Source organism: Salvelinus namaycush, chromosome 11, assembly GCF_016432855.1.
Source record: "Salvelinus namaycush isolate Seneca chromosome 11, SaNama_1.0, whole genome shotgun sequence".
NCBI classification, from domain to species: domain Eukaryota; kingdom Metazoa; phylum Chordata; class Actinopteri; order Salmoniformes; family Salmonidae; genus Salvelinus; species Salvelinus namaycush.
In genome coordinates this window covers 3,698,066-3,718,190 of record NC_052317.1, presented here as the reverse complement: position 1 = coordinate 3,718,190, position 20,125 = coordinate 3,698,066, and the positions used below count along the sequence as shown (strand labels likewise).

Here is a 20,125-nt window from a genome sequence, read left to right as displayed (position 1 = left end):
CCAGAGTACCTTCCATATGTTTGGGGAGTCTCCCACATGCCTTTTGGCAAACACCAAACGTGTTTGCTTATTTTTTTTCTTTAAGCAATGCCTTTTTTCTGTCCACTCTGTCGTATAGCCCAGCTCTGTGGAGTGTGCGGTTTAAAGTGGTTCTATGGACAGATACTCCAATCTCCACTGTAGAGCTTTGCAGCTCCTTCAGGGTTATCTTTGTTGCCTCTCTGATGAATGTCCTCCTTGCCTGGTCTGTGAGTTTTGGTGGGCGGCCATCTCTTGGCAGGTTTGTTGTGGTGCTAAATTCTTTCAATTTTATAATAATGGATTTAATGGTGCTCCGTTGGATGTTCAAAGTTTCTGAAATGTTTCTATAACCCAACCCTGATCTGTATTTCTCCACAACGTTGTCCCTGACCTATTTGTAGAGCTCGTTGGTCTTCATGTTGCTGCTTGCTTGGTGATGCCCCTTGCTTAGTGATATTGCAGACTCTGGGGCCATTCAGAACAGATGTATATATACTGAGATCATGTGACACTTAGATTACACACAGGTGGACTTTATTTAACTAATGATGTGACTTCTGAAGGTAATTGGTTGCACCAGATCTTATTTAGGGGCTTCATAGCGAAGGGGGTGATACATATGCACGCACTACTTTTGCGTTGAAATTTTTTTGAAACAAGTAATTTTTTTCATTTCACTTCACCAATTTGGACTATTTTGTGTATGTCCATTACATGAAATCCAAATAAAAATCTATTTAAATTGCAGGTTGTAATGCAACAAAGTAGGGAAAAAGCCAAGGGCGATGATTACTTTTGCAAGGCACTGTATATATCATTTGATGATATATAGTTTTTTTAATTACAAAAGTATTGCACTGGGCCTTTACTAGTCCTGCAAAATGTTTTTTATCTCAGCACCCCAACCACCAAACATCTACCCGCGGCTATGGCTGTTTACAAACAATGGAGTAAAACGTGCTTATATTTTGCCCTTTGATGAGGTGCAGTACAACATCACGAACTAAGCTCATGTGGCATTTATAGTTATACTGTATTCTTCAAGAATTAATGGCTATATAAAATCTATTTAAAAGTCCAAAAATGTATGTACCAATTCCAGATTACCCATTTAAGTGTTGTGTGTGTCAATGTTTTCCTCCACAGTATTTTGTGTTCACGGGGGTGCTCGCCATGGTGACGTGCGCGGTGTTCCTGCGACTGAACTCGGTCCTAAAGCTCGCTGTGCTCCTGGTCATGATTGCTATCTACTCCCTGCTCACTGAAGCCTTCTACACCTCCCTGTTTTTACGCTACGACTATGTCCACCACAACACAGAGTGAGTGATGTAACATTACAGTGTATCTTAACACCGAAATGCTTTCAAATGTTTGCTCCCAAATATAGGCATTGTCTACAATAATTTAGTCATTTAAGATGGTGCGTACCTTTCCCAACCATTTGGGAATTTGTTATACAGTACGTAGATGGATACACGACAAATGTCGTGGTACTTGGACTTATCTTGACGTTAGACTGCTTTTGATGGCCCCACATCTAAAACAGAGAGCTAACCCCCTGTGTTTTAGCACACGTTCGCTACCCTTTTCTCTCTGTTTCTTTGTCTTACATTGGCCATTGAATCCACTGTTGGTGACTTTCACTGTGGCTGTATTAACCACTCGCACGGCTGCGAAGTGAGCGGAATTAGATTCCGATCTCAATGCCACCTGTACTATGTCATCCCATGTTGGTCCACTAACCCCACAATAGCTGTTTTAATGACAGGTTTGACAGCCTGCCATCAAAGCAGACGTACATATTCCTACATTTTGATCGTATCTATCCCCCATTGTCAGATTAGTACGTAGCGCATCATCCATCCGATCCACATAATTGCGCACTCCTTCTTTCGGAACCTGAGTACAGTTACAAATTTTACTCACATCTGGTCGAAACAATATATTCCCAACTGTGGTTAAGAATCCCTCAATTTCGTAATTTGCTATCGCCGAGTCACATGCTTCGCGTACAGAGGACCAAGCCGACATTCGATATTACTGTGCGAGTGTTGGCAACACGGCTCTTGGCAAAGCGAGTATTCAATATGATCGTAATCACCAGCATGAAACCCCACAATTCTACCCTGTTTCCTCAGGAAACTGATAAATCCCTGTCCCTCTTTTACTGGATCCGGTGCGTCTTTCATAATATTATGCATTTCGCTCATGCTCAGTGGCTGATGCTGAATTTGGATCCGTACTTGGGGATACGCATCATTGGGAATAGGGTTGTACTCCCATGGTACTATTTGTCCCGGATAAAATGTAACCGGGGTCGCGTGTGTTCGTACTGGGCACACATTTCTATGATTTACCTAGATCATGCTGATCCACTATCCAGTACAGGACTACTATATCTGGACTCTTAATGCACATGTCCTCTGCCTCTCGCAACCCATACTGCTCTTTTTTCTCTTTAAGAGAGAGGTATAATGGTGGCCTCCAGATGTGACCTGCTGTCACCTTATAGCCTCGTTCTTGTCTACTGCCTGCTCCATTTTACCTCGCAGGTCTCTATTTTTCACTTTTTCCATCTTTGTCCACTGCTGATAAAATGCCGTGGTATTTTGGTCTGGACTGTTCTCTGATTTCAGTATTCTACACTACTATTGCATCAATACATTATTGGCTGGTTTTAAACTTTCCATCTACGGGATAATGTGCACCAATTTTGTCCAATTTGGCAAATTTTCCCCACCATTTATTTGGTTCTTGGTGCTGGTCATATGCCTTTTGTTAGTGCCTCTAATGCTTTGGTAAAATTTTCCCCTTCTACCATTCCCACTCCGGGAGTCTCCTGGCCGCTAGAAACCATATCAGTTATTATTGACTCGGCGTCACCCCCCAACAGCGTTAAGTAGTAACAGCTTAGGCTACCAATAATTTGGTCACTCCTCTGTATACTTTTGGTGCTGGACGACACTGTCAATTCCCCAGAGGCAGTTGTGGACGAGTAATGTGTAGCATGGGAAGGAGTTTTAGTCCAATTTCTCTAAATAAATACCACTGTTCCCAACAACCCTCATTACCAAAATTACTCACAGTTGTCCACCTTTTTCCACCTAATCTGTCACGGTTCCCCACCCCAATAGGGCATAAACCAATCTATTTAATGCTACTGCTACTACACACGAATCATGTTCACACATTCATACACACACACACACACACCCTACAGCTTCACGGCCACTGCGGCTGGGACTTTTACCCCTCCCTTACGAGTATTGCAGGGAACCAACCCCGCCTGGGATTTACCCCCTAGAACTTACCCTCTGCAAGGACTACCCTGCTCAGGCTTACCTTTCGGGACTTACCCTATACTTTATGGTGCTCGCAGGAACCAACCCACTTGGGATTTGGCCCATAGAACAGGGGTGGACAACTCCAGTCCTCGGGGCCTGATTGGTGCCACACTTTTCTCCATTCCTAGCAAACACAGCTGATTAATCAAATTGCATTCTAAACTGAAGATCCTGATTAGGCGAATATTGGAGTCAGGTGTGTTAGCTAGGGCTGGGGCAAAACTGTGACACCAATCAGGCCCCCGAGGACTGGAATTGCTCGCTGTGTACTACTTTCTTCACAGAACAGCGCAAACTGTCTCTAACCGGAATAGAAAGAGTGGGAGGCCCCGGTGCACAACTGAGCAAGAGGACAAGTACATTAGAGTGTCTAGTTTGAGAAACAGACGCCTCACCAGTCGTCAACTGCCAGCTTCATTAAATAGTACCCGCAAAACACCAGTCTCAACATCAACAGTGAAGAGGCGACTCCGGGATGCTGGCCTTCTAGGCAGAGTTCCTATGTCCAGTGTCTGTGTTCTTTTGCCCATCTTTACATTTTATTTTTATTGGCCAGTCTGAGATATGGCTTTTTCTTTGCAACTCTGCCTCAAAGGCCAGCATCCCAGCATCACTATTTAATGAAGCTGCCAGTTCAGGACTTGTGAGGCCTTTGTTTTTGAGTTCACTGTGTTTTCTATTAGGTTTCTATGGGAACCTAGATTTCTGTGGCACTTAGTTGCAGTTCCTATTTCTTCCACTAGATGTCAACAGTCTTTAGAAATTGGTTGATGTTTTTCTTTAGAGAAATGAAGAAGTATGGCTATTCAGAACAAGGGTCCAGCCTAGTGCACTCTAATGTGCGCGCGACCTGGAACGCGCTTCAATTTGTTTTCGTCCGATATTGAACGCAGTTTATCCCGTCCTAAATTTTTGCGATTATTACGTTTTAAAATACCCAAAGTTGGATTAGGAAAGTTGTTTGAAATGTTTGGAACAAGTTTACAGGTAACTTATTAGACATTTTGTAGTCATGTTGGGCGAGTTGGCACCGGTGTTTTTCTGAATCAAACGCGTCAAATAAATTGACATTTTGGAGATATAACGACGGATTTAATTGAACAAAAGGACCATTTGTGATGTTTATGGGACATATTGGAGTGCCAACAGAAGAAGCTCTTCAAAGGTAAGGCATGAATTATATCGTTATTTCTGAGTTTTGTGTCGCGCCAGGCGGGTTGAAATATGATTGTCATGTGTTTGTTTGATGGGGTGCTGTCCTCAGATAATCGCATGGTTTGCTTTCGCCGTAAAGTCTTTTTGAAATCTCACACGGTGCCTAGATTAACAAGAAGTTAAGCTTTAATTTGGTGTATTACACTTGTGAATGTATGAAAGTTAAATATTTCTAATAATTTTTTGTTGAATTTCGAGCTCTATAATTTCATCGGATGTTGTGGAAACATTCCGCTAGCGGAACCCCTAGCCATAACAAGTTTTAAGAAACAAGGTTTTTGAAATCAGTAGTTTGCTAGTAACAGATGACATTCATATTCTGACAATCTCTGAAACGCACTTAGATAATACCTTTGATGATACAGTGGTAGCAATACATAGTTATACCATCTACAGAAAAGACAGACATGCCAAAGGTGGAGGTGTTGTCGTTTATATTCAGAACCACATTCCTGTAAAGCTTTGTAGTGATTCTTAAGTTGATGATGTAAAAATGATTTGCTGGTCTGTGGTGTGTAACGAGGAGCAACCAGACACTGCACTTGACACATTTATGAAATTGCTTTTTCCAGTTACTAATAAGCATTAAGAAAATGACTGTAAAACTGTTAAATCCCCTTGGAATGATGAGGAATTTAAAAATGGTATGGTTGAGAGGGATAAGACAAAAGGAATGGCAAGTAAGTCTGGCTGCAGAACCTATTGGCAAACATACTGCAAATTCAGAAATCATGTGACTAAACTGAATAAAAAGAAGAAACTACACTATGAAACAAAGATAAATTACATAAAGAATGATAGTAAAACCCTTTGGAGCACCTTAAATTACATTTTGGGCATAAAGGCAAACTCAGCTCCATCATTCATTGAATCAGATGGCTCATTCATCACAAAACCCACTGATATTTTAAATTGCTTTAATTATATGTTCATTGGCAATATTAGCAAATTTAGGCATGACATGCTAGCAACAAACCCTGACACTACATATCCAAGTATAACTGATAAAATTATTAAAGACAATCATTGTCATTTTAAATTCTGTAGAGTAAGTGTGGAAGATGTGGAAAAATTATTGTCTATCAACTATGACAAGCCACCGGGGTCTGACAACTTGGATGGAAAATTAATGAGGATAATAGTGGATGATATTGCCACTCCTATTTGTCATATCTTCAATTTAAGCTTACTAGAAAGTGTGTAACCTCAGGCCTGGAGTGAAGCAAAAGTCATTCCGCTACCCAAGAATAGTAAAGCCCCCTTTACTGACTCAAATTGCTGACCAATCAGCCTTTTACCAACCTTTAGTAAACTTTTGGAAAAAATGGTGTTTGACCAGATACTAAGCTATTTTACTGTAAAGAAATTGACAACAGACTTTCAGCATACTTATAAGGAAGGACATTCAACAACACGGCACTTACACAAATTGCTGATGATTGGCTTAGATAAATTGATGATAAAGAGATTGTGGGAGCTGTTTTGTTAGACTTCAGTGCGGCCTTTGACATTATCGATCAAAGTCTGCTGCTGGAAAAACATATGTGTTATGGCTTTACACCCCCTGCTATAATGTGGATAAAGAGTTGCCCGTCTAACAGAACACAGAGGGTGTTCTTTACTGAACTGAAGCCTCTCCAACATAATCTAGGTAGAATCAGGAATTCCCCAGGGCAGCTGTCTAGGCCCCTTACTTTTTCAATCTTTGCTAATGACATGCCACTGGCCTTGAGTAAATCCAGTGTGTCTATGTATGCAGATGACTCAACACTATACACTTCAGCAACTACAGTTATTGAAATCACTGCAACACTTAACAAAGAGCTGCAGTTAGTTTCAGAATAGGTGGCAAGGAATAAGTTAGTCCTAAATATTTCAAAAAGTATTGTGTTTGGGACAAATAATTTACTAAACCCAAAACCTCAACTTAATCTTGTAATAAATATTGTGGAAATTGAGCAAGTTGAAGTGACTAAACTGCTTGGAGTAACCCTGGAGTGTAAACTGTCATGCTGATAACATGTTGATACAACAGTAGCTAAGATGGGGAGAAGTAAGATTGGCAGGTTCTACAGGTTCTGGTTTTGTTCACCTGGACTACTGTTCAGTTGTGTGGTCAGGTGCCACAAAGGTGGACCTCAGAACATTACAATTGGCTCAGAACAGGGCAGCATGGCTGGCCCTTAAATGTACACAAAGTCGAGGAGAGATTGACTTCATCACTACTATTTTTTGTAAGAAGTGTTTACATGCTGAATGCACCGAGGTGTCTGTTTAAACCACTGTCACAAAGCTCAGACACCCATGCATACCCCACAAGACACGCCACCAAAGGTCTCTTCACAATCCCCAAGTCAAGAACAGACTATGTGAGGCGCACAGTACTACATAGAGCCATGGCTACATGGGGCTCTATTCCACATCAGGTAACTGATGGAAGCAGTAGAATCATATAAAACAAACAGATAAAAATACACCTTATGGAACAGCGGGGACTGTGAATAGACACACATAACATGCACAGACACACGTACACATAAGACAAGCACTCTAAACACACAAACACATGGATGTTGTATTGTAAATATGTGATAGTGGAGTAGTGGCCTGAGTGAACACACTAAATGTACAGGCGGGTTGTAGGGAAGCGCACTGCATAGTGTTTACTGTGACTGCGATTCTCTGTGAACGTCGGGAACATTGCCTACTCTTTTGCTATTTTACAATACGTCTTGGATTGCATTCTGTCTACTCTACTTTAACTATTCTGTAACTTTTTTCCCTCAGTAGAATTATTTTGAAAACTTTTTGTTGTAATAGAAACTGTTTTGTTTCCACAGAAATTTCCTTGGGACCAAAGAGACCTCCTTGCTTCTGATGGCTATGTTCCTCCTTGCTGTATTTTACCACGGGCAGCAGGTAAGATGATTGTTGCATATTCACTAATGTATTCATTATGTTATTAGCTAATCCTATTATAAAGACACATTAGCTGTTATGGTTTTGTAACAGAACCAATAATGCACTATGGGTGTGATAGATGTGGTTAAAAAAAAAGTGCTTCCTGGTATATACAGAGTCAGCAGCTGATGAGGAGGACACATTTCTTTTGAGCTCAATCTACTGAATAGCATCCTTTGATCTCTTTGATCACTTGGTCTGCGCTGGTCAGAGACAGATGGGAGATGAGAATAATTCAACATCCTTTGTACTGTAGCCATATGAAAGTGAAAAAAGAAATGCCCCCATTTGAAGATCTTCAATGTCATTGAGACACTCTTGTCAATGGCTTTCTTTGATTTCAGCGCCTTGTCGGTTTTGTTGAGTCAAAGCGTCTGTTACGTTTTTAGATGCATGGATAAGGCAGAGAGACGAAGTGGTGAGTTCGGAATTGATGCTTTACAGGACAGCATCTACCTGGAAAACTGGAAGGATTCACATGTAAAGTTATACATATGATCGTTGTGGTCTGTGTGCCAAATGAAAAGGAATCTTTGATAAGAAAAAGATTAACAGTATTTGAAAAATGATATACTGTATGTGGTTGTATATTGTTATAGAAATAAATCAAATTACCTTTTGTCAAATTCTAGATAAACTTCCATGTCGATGAAATCAATATGGACAGAATGTAGTCAGATGTACCAGCTTCGTTAGACACTATAATTAAGGTAGCTGGATATTTATACACAAAGACCACAGACCAGGGCTTAATAAACCGTTTGCAAAGCCCCTGCTAATTAACTCTTGTTAAAAGTTAATTTGTGGAACTTCTTTCCTTTTTATTGCGTTAGAGCCAATCATTTGTGTTGTGAGGAAGATAGCCCTATTTGGTAAAAGACCAAGTCCATATTATGGCAAGAACAGCTCAATTAAGCATAGACAAATGACAGTCCATCGTTACTTTAAGACATGAGGGTCAGTCAATGCGGAACATTTCAAGAACTTTGAATGTTTCTTCAAGTGCAGTTGCAAAAACCATCAAGCGCTATGATGAAACTTGTTCTCATGAGGCCCGTCACAGGAAAGGAAGACCCAGAGTTAACTCTGCTGCAGAGGATAAGTTCATTAGAGTAAACTGCACCTCAGATTGCAGCCCAACTAAATGGTTCACAGGGTTCAAGTAACAGACACATCTCAACATCAACTGTTCAGAGGAGAATCAGGCCTTCATGGTGTATTTGCTGCAAAGAAACCACTACTAAAGGACACCAATAAGAAGAAGAGACTTGCTTGGGCCAAGAAACACAAGCAATGGACATTAGACCGGTGGAAATCTGTCCTTTGATCTGAGTCCAAATTATACATTTTTGGTGACACTGTCACTAATTTATTTAGAATTCAAGGCATACTTAACCAGCATGGCTAACACACCATTCTGCAGCGATGCGCCATCCCATCTGGTTTGCGCTTAGTGGGACTATCATTTGTTTTTCAACAGGGCAATGACCCAAAACACACCTCCAGGCTGTGTAAGGGCTATTTGACCAAGAAGGAGAGTGATGGAGTGCTGCATCAGATGACCTGGCCTCCACAATCACCCGAGCTCAACCCAATTGAGATGGTTGTGGATGAGTTGGACCACAGAGTGAAGGAAAAGCAACCAACAAGTGCTCAGCATATGTGGGAACTCTTTCAAGACTTTTGGGAAAGCATTCCAGTTGAAGCTGGTTGAGAGAATGCCAAGAGTGTGCAAAGCTGTCCTCATCAAGGCAAAGGATGGCTACTTTGAATAATCTAAAATCTCAAATATATATATTCAGATTTTTTTTACACTTTTTTGTTTACTACACGATTCCATGTGTGCTGCTGTTTCATAGTTTTGATGTCTTCCTTATTATTCTACAATGTAGAAAATAGTAATAATAAAGAAAAACCCTTGAATGAGTAGGTGTGTCCAAACTTTTGACTGGCACTGTATATGTTCACATTACTTATTTTATCGATTTCCCACCATTTTGTCAGAAGACAGCTATTCAGACCTTCCTAGGACCATTTAAAGGTCCTCTGTTGAATAAACTTGTATTTGCATCCCTCTGGTTGACCACATCATTACATCGATTTATAGCGCTTCATTGCAACGTTACATCAAAGGGGCGGTCCATAGAAAAACATTTATCCAGCTCAACTGCTTCCCGATACAGACATGTCAAAGCAATCACTGAATTTGTCTTGAGCAGGCAGATCTAAATATAAAACTTTAATAGCTCTACGATAAAAAAGTAATTTTCTGTGGAAGTTAAACATTGCAGACACATTGCTTATGCTCAGAATGAAAAAAAATTGCTCTTTACAAAGTCCTTCTCTCCTTATCTATAGGAGGGGCGCATGATGTTTAAATGGCCCAAATGTTGATTTAAACGTTCACAATTTTAATCGATTTTGACTATTACTAATGTCATGATATGTTTGGTATCAAGAATGTGAAATATTTTAAATAGATGTTCCAAACACAGATCCAGTATGCAGTATGGACATTTTATAAAGTATGAAAAGGTTTATTCATTCCAAAAAAGTGTATAATCATATCCTCATATTTGTATATGTTTTATTATACTTTTATTGTGTACTAGATCATATGGGTTGAAAATAGTTTTCTTCTCAGACAAACAAATCCAGGTGAAAGCCAAAGGTCATAGCTTTCTAAGGGGGGACGGACACACTACTACATTAATACAATATTGCCCTTTTGCTATATTGATGACTAAAGCCATAATGAAACAGTGCAAATCGTTTGTCAGCTCAACTGTTCAATTTGAATTTTAGAATAGAGGAGAGGCGCTGTGATACAATGTGTTTTTTTAAAAATCTGTTTTTTAATGTTAAACTTTCTTTTGGCCGGAGTAACCGCTGATGGCAGAGTATTACACGATGACATGGCTCTGTAAAGTACATAACTGAGCGACGCATTAAATCTGTTTTTAGTTTGGTTTCCGTGAAGAAACCGCTCGACCCTCAACCATGAAAGACAGTCATGCATGTTGCTGATGTTAGTGATGTGTGTGCAGTTAAGGGAAAGGTGTGCTGCTTTGTTTTGAGCCAGCTGCAGCATTTCTAGGTCTTTCTTTGCGGCACATGATCATATTACAGTATGACAGTGATTAAGATGGGACTTGATCAAACCTCAACAACTAGTAAAGTTGATCTTTGTGTCAAAAATGCATAAAATCTTTTTATAACAGACATACCCCTCCCCATCTCCACAACAACTTTGTCAATATGACTTGACCATGATAACTGACCATCCAATGTTACTCCTAGGAGTTCAACTTGTTCAATGGTCACACCCTTTATTCACAACTCCAGTTGAGGTGTAGATCTAAGAGAATGCTTTGTTCCAAGTACATTGCTTTTGGTTTTAGATGTATTTAAGACCAGTTTATTGTTAATTACCAATTCTGATAGTAACTCCTTGCTAAGAGTCTCAGTGAGCTCACTGGCTGTAGGTGCTGATGTGTAAAGTGTGTAATCCTCAGCATACATAGTCATTTTAGGTTCATGTAAGACAAGTGGCAAATCATTTGTAAAAATAGAGAAGAGGAACGGCCCAAGGCAACTGCCCTGAGGGATACAGCACTGTGACAAAGCCTCTAGACAGCTCAGCGTTGTTGCTCTGTATAATGTGGAAGGGCATCTTTGCGCCTCGGGCTGCCACTTGCTGCATTGCAGGAGCAACTTCTCCTCTCATTGCCATCAAATCATAAGCACCTGTGTAAATTATAATATGTTTGGCCCCATTTCATTTGTTGCTTGACAGACTTGTTATGGCACTTGCTGTTTCGGCACTATAGCTTTCTGACTAACATGCCAGGGAATAGCAATTTCTCATAAAATGAAGACCATAGAGTGCTCTGCCTGTGTGCTGCTGTTGTGGGATGTAGTGTCTGGAGTGATGTTTTGTATGGTGGGGTGGAGACCACAGGTGGCCTTTTGTTGAATTCCTGGCATGGCTCTGCTGGCGCTGGTGCTCTGGGGCTGTGATGTGAGGATCTTGGGGAGGAGCTGTTGTGGGAGGAGGAGTTGTTCTTGGTCTGGTTACTGACCTCTTGTGCTGAGTCTGTGTGAGTTCCTGATGTTCACTTTGAGAAGAAGTTGTACTGCCGATGAGGGGATATGAGGGTTGTGGTAGGTTCCAATGGTTCTCTTAGAGTGTGGATGATGGTGTCTCTGTATTGTAGCAATTCTACGACTGCTGACAACTTCCTTTGTAGCTCCTCCCTGATGTCAGCTACCTCTCTCCTCATGATGCTCTCGACTATAGCCAGTTTCTCTCTCAGCTCTTCCTTATCCTGCCTCAGAACTGTCACCCCACCATTAAGCTCATTCACCTCTACTTCCACTAGGGAGATACTCCCAAAGGCCTGGGACAGCTGGGATAGGTTGTAACTCTCCATGTCTGCTAGGTTGACTTAGTTAGATATGAGGGTGGGGGGACTTTTGGAATGAACTGATTTCCTATCAGGTCTGTCTTCTGATTGAAGTGTATCGGAGTGCCATTCTCTTTCAAGGTGTCTGCTGGCTCTTTCAGTGTGATGGAAACGCATGTATATAGAGGACAAGTTCAGCTTCTAGGCCTTGAATCATTACGGTGCCATTGTTGTAGGTGTCAATGGTGCAGAGTCGATTATTTTCAGGCTCCTGTTCATAATACCAAGATCTGTCGACCATTCCTCTCTTTCTAACATGCCCAAAGTGCCTACATGAGGCAGAATACCACTGTATGCTCAGTGTAGAAGAGCAGGTCATAGATTGTATTATTTTCTCCAATTAGGGTATGATCAGCAAACAATGTCTCTGGATTTTCCCTCAACAGCTTTTTATTTTATTTTATTGTATTTATGAAATGTGTTTAGGGTGTAGATCAGCTTTAGTATTGCAGATAGATTGTGGCTTCTATCAATGTAATTATCTGCACATTTTTAATCCCCAATATATATATATATATATATATATATATATATATATATATATATATATATATATATATATATATATATATAAAATAGATTATTTTAAATATACAGTTGAAGTCGGAAGTTTACATACACTTAGGTTGGAGTCACTCGTTTTTCAACCACTCCACAAATTTCTTGTTAACAAACTATAGTTTGGGCAAGTCGGTTAGAACATCTACTTTGTGCCTGACACAAGTAATTTTCCAACAATTGTTTACAAACAGATTATTTCACTTTTAATTCACTGTATCACAATTCCAGCGGGTCAGAAGTTTACATACACTAAGTTGACTGTGCCTTTAAACAGCTTGGAAAATTCCAGAAAATTATGTCATGGCTTTAGAAGCTTCTGATAGGCCAATTGACATCATTTGAGTTAATTGAAGGTGTACCTATGGATGTATTTCAAGGCCTACCTTCAAACTCAGTGCCTCTTTGCTTGACATCATGGGAAAATCAAAAGAAATTAGCCAAGACCTCAGAAAATAAATTGTAGACCTCCAAATGTCTGGTTCATCTTTGGGAGCAATTTCCAAATGCTTGAAGGTACCACGTTTATATGTACAAACAATAGTATGCAAGTATAAACACCATGGGACCACGCAGCTGTCATACTGCTCAGGAAGGAAACGCGTTCTGTCTCCTAGAGATGAACGTACTTTGGATCGAAAAGTGCAAATCAATCCCAGAACAACAGCAAAGGACCTTGTGAAGATGCTGGAGGAAACAGGTACAAAAGTATCTATATCCACAGTAAAACGAGTCCGATGTCGACATAACCTGAAAAGCCGATAAGCAAGAAAGAAGCCACTGCTCCAAAACCGCCATAAAAAAGCCAGACTACGGTTTGCAACTGCACATGGGGACAAAGATTGTACTTTTTGGAGAAATGTCCTCTGGTCTGATGAAACAAAAATAGAACTGTTTGGCCATAATGACCATCGTTATGTTTGGAGGAAAAAGGGGGAGGCTTGCAAGCCGAAGAACACCATCCCAACTGTGAAGCACGGGGGTGGCAGCATCATGTTGTCGGGGTGCTTTGCTGCAGGAGGGACTGGTGCACTTCACAAAATAGATGGCATCATGAGGCAGGAAAATTATGTGGATATATTGAAGCAACATCTCAAGACATCAGTCAGGAAGTTAAAGCTTGGTCGCAAATGGGTCTTCCAAGTCGGCAATAACCCAAGCATACTTCCAAAGTTGTGAAAAAATATTTTAAGGACAACAAAGTTAAGGTATTGGAGTGGCCATCACAAAGCCCTGACCTCAATCCTATAGAAAATGTGTGGGCAGAACTGAAAAAGCGTGTGCGAGCAAGGAGGCCTTACAAACCGGACTCATTTACACCAGCTCTGTCAGGAGGAATGGGCCAAAATTCACCCAACTTATTGTGGGAAGCTTGTGGAAGGCTGCCCGAAACGTTTAACCCAAGTTAAACAATTTAAAGGCATTGCTACCAAATACTAATTGAGTGTATGTAAACTTCTGACATTTCACATTCTTAAAATAAAGTGGTGATCCTAACTGACCTAAGACAGGGACTTTTCACTAGGATTAAATGTCAGGAATTGTGAATAAATGAGTTGAAATGTATTTGGCTAAGGTGTATGTAAACTTCCGACCTTAACTGTAAATATAGAGACTGTGTAGTGTCAAAAATAAGGGGGTTAAATACATGTACAAATCAAATAACACGTTTCCTGATCTTAGGTCTCTCACATAGGACAGACACTTAAGAAGAAGCTTCCTTTTATATGTTTTGGGGCGAAAATCTGTTGTTGCATGTAGTGAATGTGTTATTAAATGCATTTGCATGAGCTAATAGTAGTAAGGCCAAATAAAATGTTTCATAAAATATTTTTTTGTATATATTTTTCTGATACTTGAAGGGGTCTTAAAATTCTATAGTCCATGTAGCATATAGTTTAATAGACCCCCCCCCCCCCCCCCCCCACCACCACCACACACATCAATTACAATGTCCAGAACAATCTTACCTCACCTTCATGTGCTTTTCTGTTTGTTTCCTTTTTAATGCCTTTTATTGTCTTTCCTTTAGAAATCCTCTTGAAATCTTCCACATCAATTCCCTTTTCCTTATCATTGTCCTTATGTCTTCGTCCCTCAATCACGCCCTTGTTGCTTCTTACCAGATGTCCATGATGACCTTAGTGAATTAGCTAGCTTTCAGAGCCAGGTTGATCAATCTCTCAAAATCTCTCTCAAAATTAAACAATCTTCTCAAAATAAAAAGATCTACTGATATCTCCAGATGTGGAGAAACAACCAAAACTGTTCACTAAAAACTAAATAATTTATTAAAAATAATCACATTTTAGGAGGAGCTCTCTTACTGCTGCTGCTCAGTTAGATGGTGACAATTTGTGTTAAAAACAAAAATGTAAAACCAGTGTCCACGACAGGGATCGAACACGCAACCTTCTGATCCAGAGTATTGGATTACTCAATGGTAATAGCGCTCACATTTGCCCCTATTAACCTGTTTTGAAGGCATTTCCCAACGTCCTCAGGACATAGATAAACATCCAATTTCGACATCAATCTTGAACGACTCGGCTGGGTGAATAATGAAACAGGGCACCAATTTGTGTGTCACAAATTAATGCAAATTACTCAGCATTAATTGTTCATTCGGAAAAGCAATTTGTGTTCCTCATTAGAATCAATTCTGTGTTCTCTTGGAGATTTTTTCCCCCAATAATTTATCAAATCTTTTTTGGACTAATTCATGAATTGCCCGATTCCGACCCGAGTTAAGAGCGTGTAAATGGTACGTAATTCCCTTTTTATGCACTTTTCTCTCTATGCGTATTCTAACCTTGAACTTTAGCATGAGAATAGCGCGCTATTCACCTGCTATTTGTTTTGGGTGGAGATCTAATAAATGAAGGTGTGGCAGAGATGTGTCTACAGATACTCAATTTTCTGATCTTGACTTAATTCTCTAATATTTCCACCACCTTTACGCGCGAAAAAAACATGAATAAGGTTTCTTCGCGCCGGTTCCAAGTGGAAAAAGCATCTACTAAAAATGTTTCCAATAGAAATAACACCATTCTCCATTAACTGTAATTTACAACTTGATAAGCGCTATTGGGCGGCAGGTAGCCTAGTGGTTAGAGCGTTGGACTAGTAACCGAAAGGTTGCAAGATCAAATCCCCGAGCTGTCAAGGTAAAAATCTGTCGTTCTGTGTCACGTTCTGACCTTAGTTCCTTTTTTATGTCTTTATTTTAGTTTGGTCAGGGCGTGAGTTGGTGTGGGCATTCTATGTTGTTTTTTCTATGTTTTGTTCTGTTGTTCTATTTCTATGTGTTTGGCCTAGTATGGTTCTCAATCAGAGGCAGGTGTTAGTTGTTGTCTCTGATTGGGAGCCATATTTAGGTAGCCTGTTGTCTATTGTGTTTTGTGGGTGGTTGTTTCCTGTGTCTGTGTTTGCACCATACGGGACTGTTTCGATTTTCGTTTGTTCTTTCACTTTGTTATTTTGTATTTTTGTAGTGTTCAGTTTTACATATTAAAATGGACACTTACCAAGCTGCAAATTGGTCCGATATCTCTTACTCCTCGTCAGAAGAAGAGGAAAAGTTGTTACATTCTGCCCCTGAACAAGGCAGTTAACCCACTGTTCCTAGGCCGTCATTGAAAATAAGAATTTGTTCTTAACTGACTTGCCTAGTTAAATAAAGGTAAACTAAATTTAAAAAAATCAATAAATTGATTAGACCTAGGTAAATGAGTAATCTGTTAGAATAAGGGAATTGTAAATATAAATGACACTTGTTATAGATGTATTGTACCTTAATATTGCTAGAGACAAATGTAAAACCAGTCATATGGCAGCAAACTGAAGCATATCAACATATTATTTATTCCACTGTAGAGTTCATGAAATACTGTTCCATTATGCAGAAGTTTAATTAAATCAAATCAAACTTTATTTGTCACATGCCCGAATACAACAAGTGTAGACCTTACGTGAAATGCTTACTTACAAGCCTTTAACCAACAGTGCAGATCAAGAAGAGTTAAGAAAATATTTACCAAATTAACTAAAGTAAAAAATTATAAAAAGTAACACAATAAACGAACAATAACGAGGCTATATACAGGGGGTACCGGTACAGAGTCAGTGTGCGGGGGTACAGGTTAATTGAGGTAATTTGTACATGTAGATAGGGGTGAAGTGACTATTTATAGATAATAAACAGTGAGTAGCATCAGTGTACAAAAAAATGGGGGGGGGGGTGTGAATTTAAATAGTCTAGTGGCCATTTGATTAATTGTTCAGCAGTCTTATGGCTTGGGGGTAGAAGCTGTTAAGGAGCCTTTTGGTCCTAGACTTGGAGCTCCGGTACCGCTTGCTGTGCGGTAGCAGAGAAAACAGTCTATGACTAGGGTGACTGGAGTCTCTGACAATTTTATGAGCTTTCCTCTGACGCCACCTATTTATATAGGTCCTGGATGGCAGGAAGATTGGCCCCAGTGGCACTACCCTCTGTAGCACCTTACAGTCAGATGCTGAGCAGTTGCCATACCAAGCGGTGATGCAACCGGACAGGATGCTCTCGATGGGGCAGTTGTATAACTTTTGGAGGATCTGGGGACCCATGCCAAATCTTGAGGGGGTTTTGTTGTGCCCTCTTCACAACTGTCTTGGTGTGTTTGGACCATGACAGTTCGTTGGTGATGTGGACACCAAGTAACTTGAAACTCTAGACCCATCATTGTAAGCCTGCCACACACACACTATATGATACATTTATTAAAACAGAAGAATGAGTGTGAGTTTTTGTCACAACCCGGCTCGTGGGAAGTGACAAAGAGCTCTAATAGGACCAGGGCACAAATAATAATATTATAATAATCAATAATTTTGCTCTTTATTTAGCAATCTTACATATAAAACCTTATTTGTTCATCAAAAATTGTGAATAACTTACCACAGGTTAATGAGAAGGGTGTGCTTGAAAGGATGCACATAACTCTGCAATGTTTGTTTTGTATTGGAGATAGTCTCAGTCTTAAATAATTTTCCACACAAAGTCTGTGCCTGTATTTAGTTTTCATGCTAGTGAGGGCCGAGAATCCACTCTCACATAGGTACGTGGTTGTAAAGGGCATCAGTGTCTTGACAGTGCGATTTGCCAAGGCAAGAAACTCTGAGCGCAGCCCTGTCCAGAAATCTGGCAGTGGCTTCTGATTAAATTCAATTTTCACAGAACTGCTTGTTGCAATTTCGATGAGGCTCTCTTGTTCAGATATCGGTAAGTAAAGAAAACTTTAAAAACATGTCAATACTTTGCCCCTTAAGAACCAGCGCACTTCTGTATGTTGTAAAAGCGTTACATGGTCGCTGCCCATGTCATTGCATTATGCAGAAAATACACGATAGTTCAGGGGCCTTGGTTTAACAAAGTTAATCATTTTCACTGTAGTGTCCAGAACGTCTTTCAAGCTGTCAGGTATTCCCTTGGCAGCAAGAGCCTCTCGGTGGATGCTGCATGTACCCAAGTGGCGTCAGGAGCAACTGTTTGCACACGCGTTACCACTCCACTATGTCTCCCTGTCATAGCTTTTGCGCCATCAGTACAGTTGCAAAACAGTGTGTTTTAATAAATTATTTGGTGACGTGAATACAGTGGTTCCTCCTTTAAAAGTTGCGAGCTTACACTGCGGGATTTAGAGGTACCCAGCGTCATGGCTTCATTGCTCCAGACCACCGCAAGGAAGAGGTAGAGCACTCATTATGCATTTGGGTCCCAAGGTTTTTATATGACCAATCGTATCGAGTGGTTCCGATGAGGAATTTGACGCGAGCCACCCGTCCCTGGTGACTTTTTTCAGCAAAGATGGCTGACAAAACATTACGGTGGAAGCAAATGTAATTAATTATAACGTCATAATGAGTCAAGCAAAAAAAATACATTGAGAAGAATATGTTAGTTAATGTAGAGACGATCGATTGTGCATATTTTTTTGTCATAAAGATAATTTACGAAAATCGCTATTTAGCAAGTTTTTTTTAGTCACATCCAATACCAGGTGTATCAAACGCAATTATTTGAATGATGTTGTGCCTGCATGTATGTATTACAGTTATACACTTCAACATTATTTACCGTTCCTGGGACGTCAATGATTACACATTGTAATTATGCAATGGACTAGAAACATGATTTAAGTATAGGCTGATTTGTATTTCATATACAGTGGGGAGAACAAGTATTTGATACACTGCCGATTTTGCAGGTTTTCCTACTTACAAAGCATGTAGAGGTCTGTCATTTTTATCATAGATACACTTCAACTGTGAGAGACGGAATCTAAAACAAAAATCCAGAAAATCATATTGTATGATTTTTAAGTAATTAATTTGCATTTTATTGCATGACATAAGTATTTGATCACCTACCAACCAGTAAGAATTCCGGCTCTCACAGACCTGTTAGTTTTTCTTCTCCACTCATTACCTGTATTAACTGCACCTGTTTGAACTCGTTACCTGTATAAAAGACACCTGTCCACACACTCAATCAAACAGACTCCAACCTCTCCACAATGGCCAAGACCAGAGAGCTGTGTAAGGACATCAGGGATAAAATTGTAGACCTGCACAAGGCTGGGATGGGCTACAGGCCAATAGGCAAGCAGCTTGGTGAGAAGGCAACAATTGTTGGCGCAATTATTAGAAAATGGAAGAAGTTCAAGATGACGGTCAATCACCCTCGGTCTGGGCTCCATGCAAGATCTCACCTCGTGGGGCATCAATGATCATGAGGAAGGTGAGGGATCAGCCCAGAACTACACGGCAGGACCTGGTCAATTACCTGAAGAGAGCTGGGACCACAGTCTCAAAGAAAACCATTAGTAACACACTACGCCGTCATGGATTAAAATCCTGCAGCGCACGCAAGGTCCCCCTGCTCAAGCCAGCGCATGTCCAGGCCCGTCTGAAGTTTGCCAATGACCATCTGGATGATCCAGAGGAGGAATGGGAGAAGGTCATGTGGTCTGATGAGACAAAAATAGAGCTTTTTGGTCTAAACTCCACTCGCCGTGTTTGGAGGAAGAAGAAGGATGAGTAGAACCCCAAGAACACCATCCCAACCGTGAAGCATGAAGGTGGAAACATCATTCTTTGGGGATGCTTTTCTGCAAAGGGGACAGGACGACTGCACCGTATTGAGGGGAGGATGGATGGGGCCATGTATCGCGAGATCTTGGCCAACAACCTCCTTCCCTCAGTAAGAGCATTGAAGATGGGTCGTGGCTGGGTCTTCCAGCATGACAAAGACCCGAAACACACAGCCAGGGCAACTAAGGAGTGGCTCCGTAAGAAGCATCTCAAGGTCCTGGAGTGGCCTAGCCAGTCTCCAGACCTGAACCCAATAGAAAATCTTTGGAGGGAGCTGAAAGTCCGTATTGCCCAGCGACAGCCCCGAAACCTGAAGGATCTGGAGAAGGTCTGTATGGAGGAGTGGGCCAAAATCCCTGCTGCAGTGTGTGCAAACCTGGTCAAGAACTACAGGAAACGTAAGATCTCTGTAATTGCAAACAAAGGTTT

At 40.5% G+C, this 20,125-nt stretch overlaps 1 protein-coding gene across 1 annotated transcript in view; it reads left to right on the top strand.

Annotated features, from left to right (window-relative positions):
• adcy8 (adenylate cyclase 8 (brain)) overlaps window positions 1–20,125 on the top strand; it is a 194,489-nt gene that overhangs the window by 153,913 nt on the left and 20,451 nt on the right. The window contains exons 12-13 of the mRNA XM_039004483.1: window positions 1,168–1,340; window positions 7,421–7,499. Coding sequence (XP_038860411.1) covers window positions 1,168–1,340; window positions 7,421–7,499 — 252 coding nt within the window. The remainder of the gene's footprint in view (window positions 1–1,167; window positions 1,341–7,420; window positions 7,500–20,125) is intronic.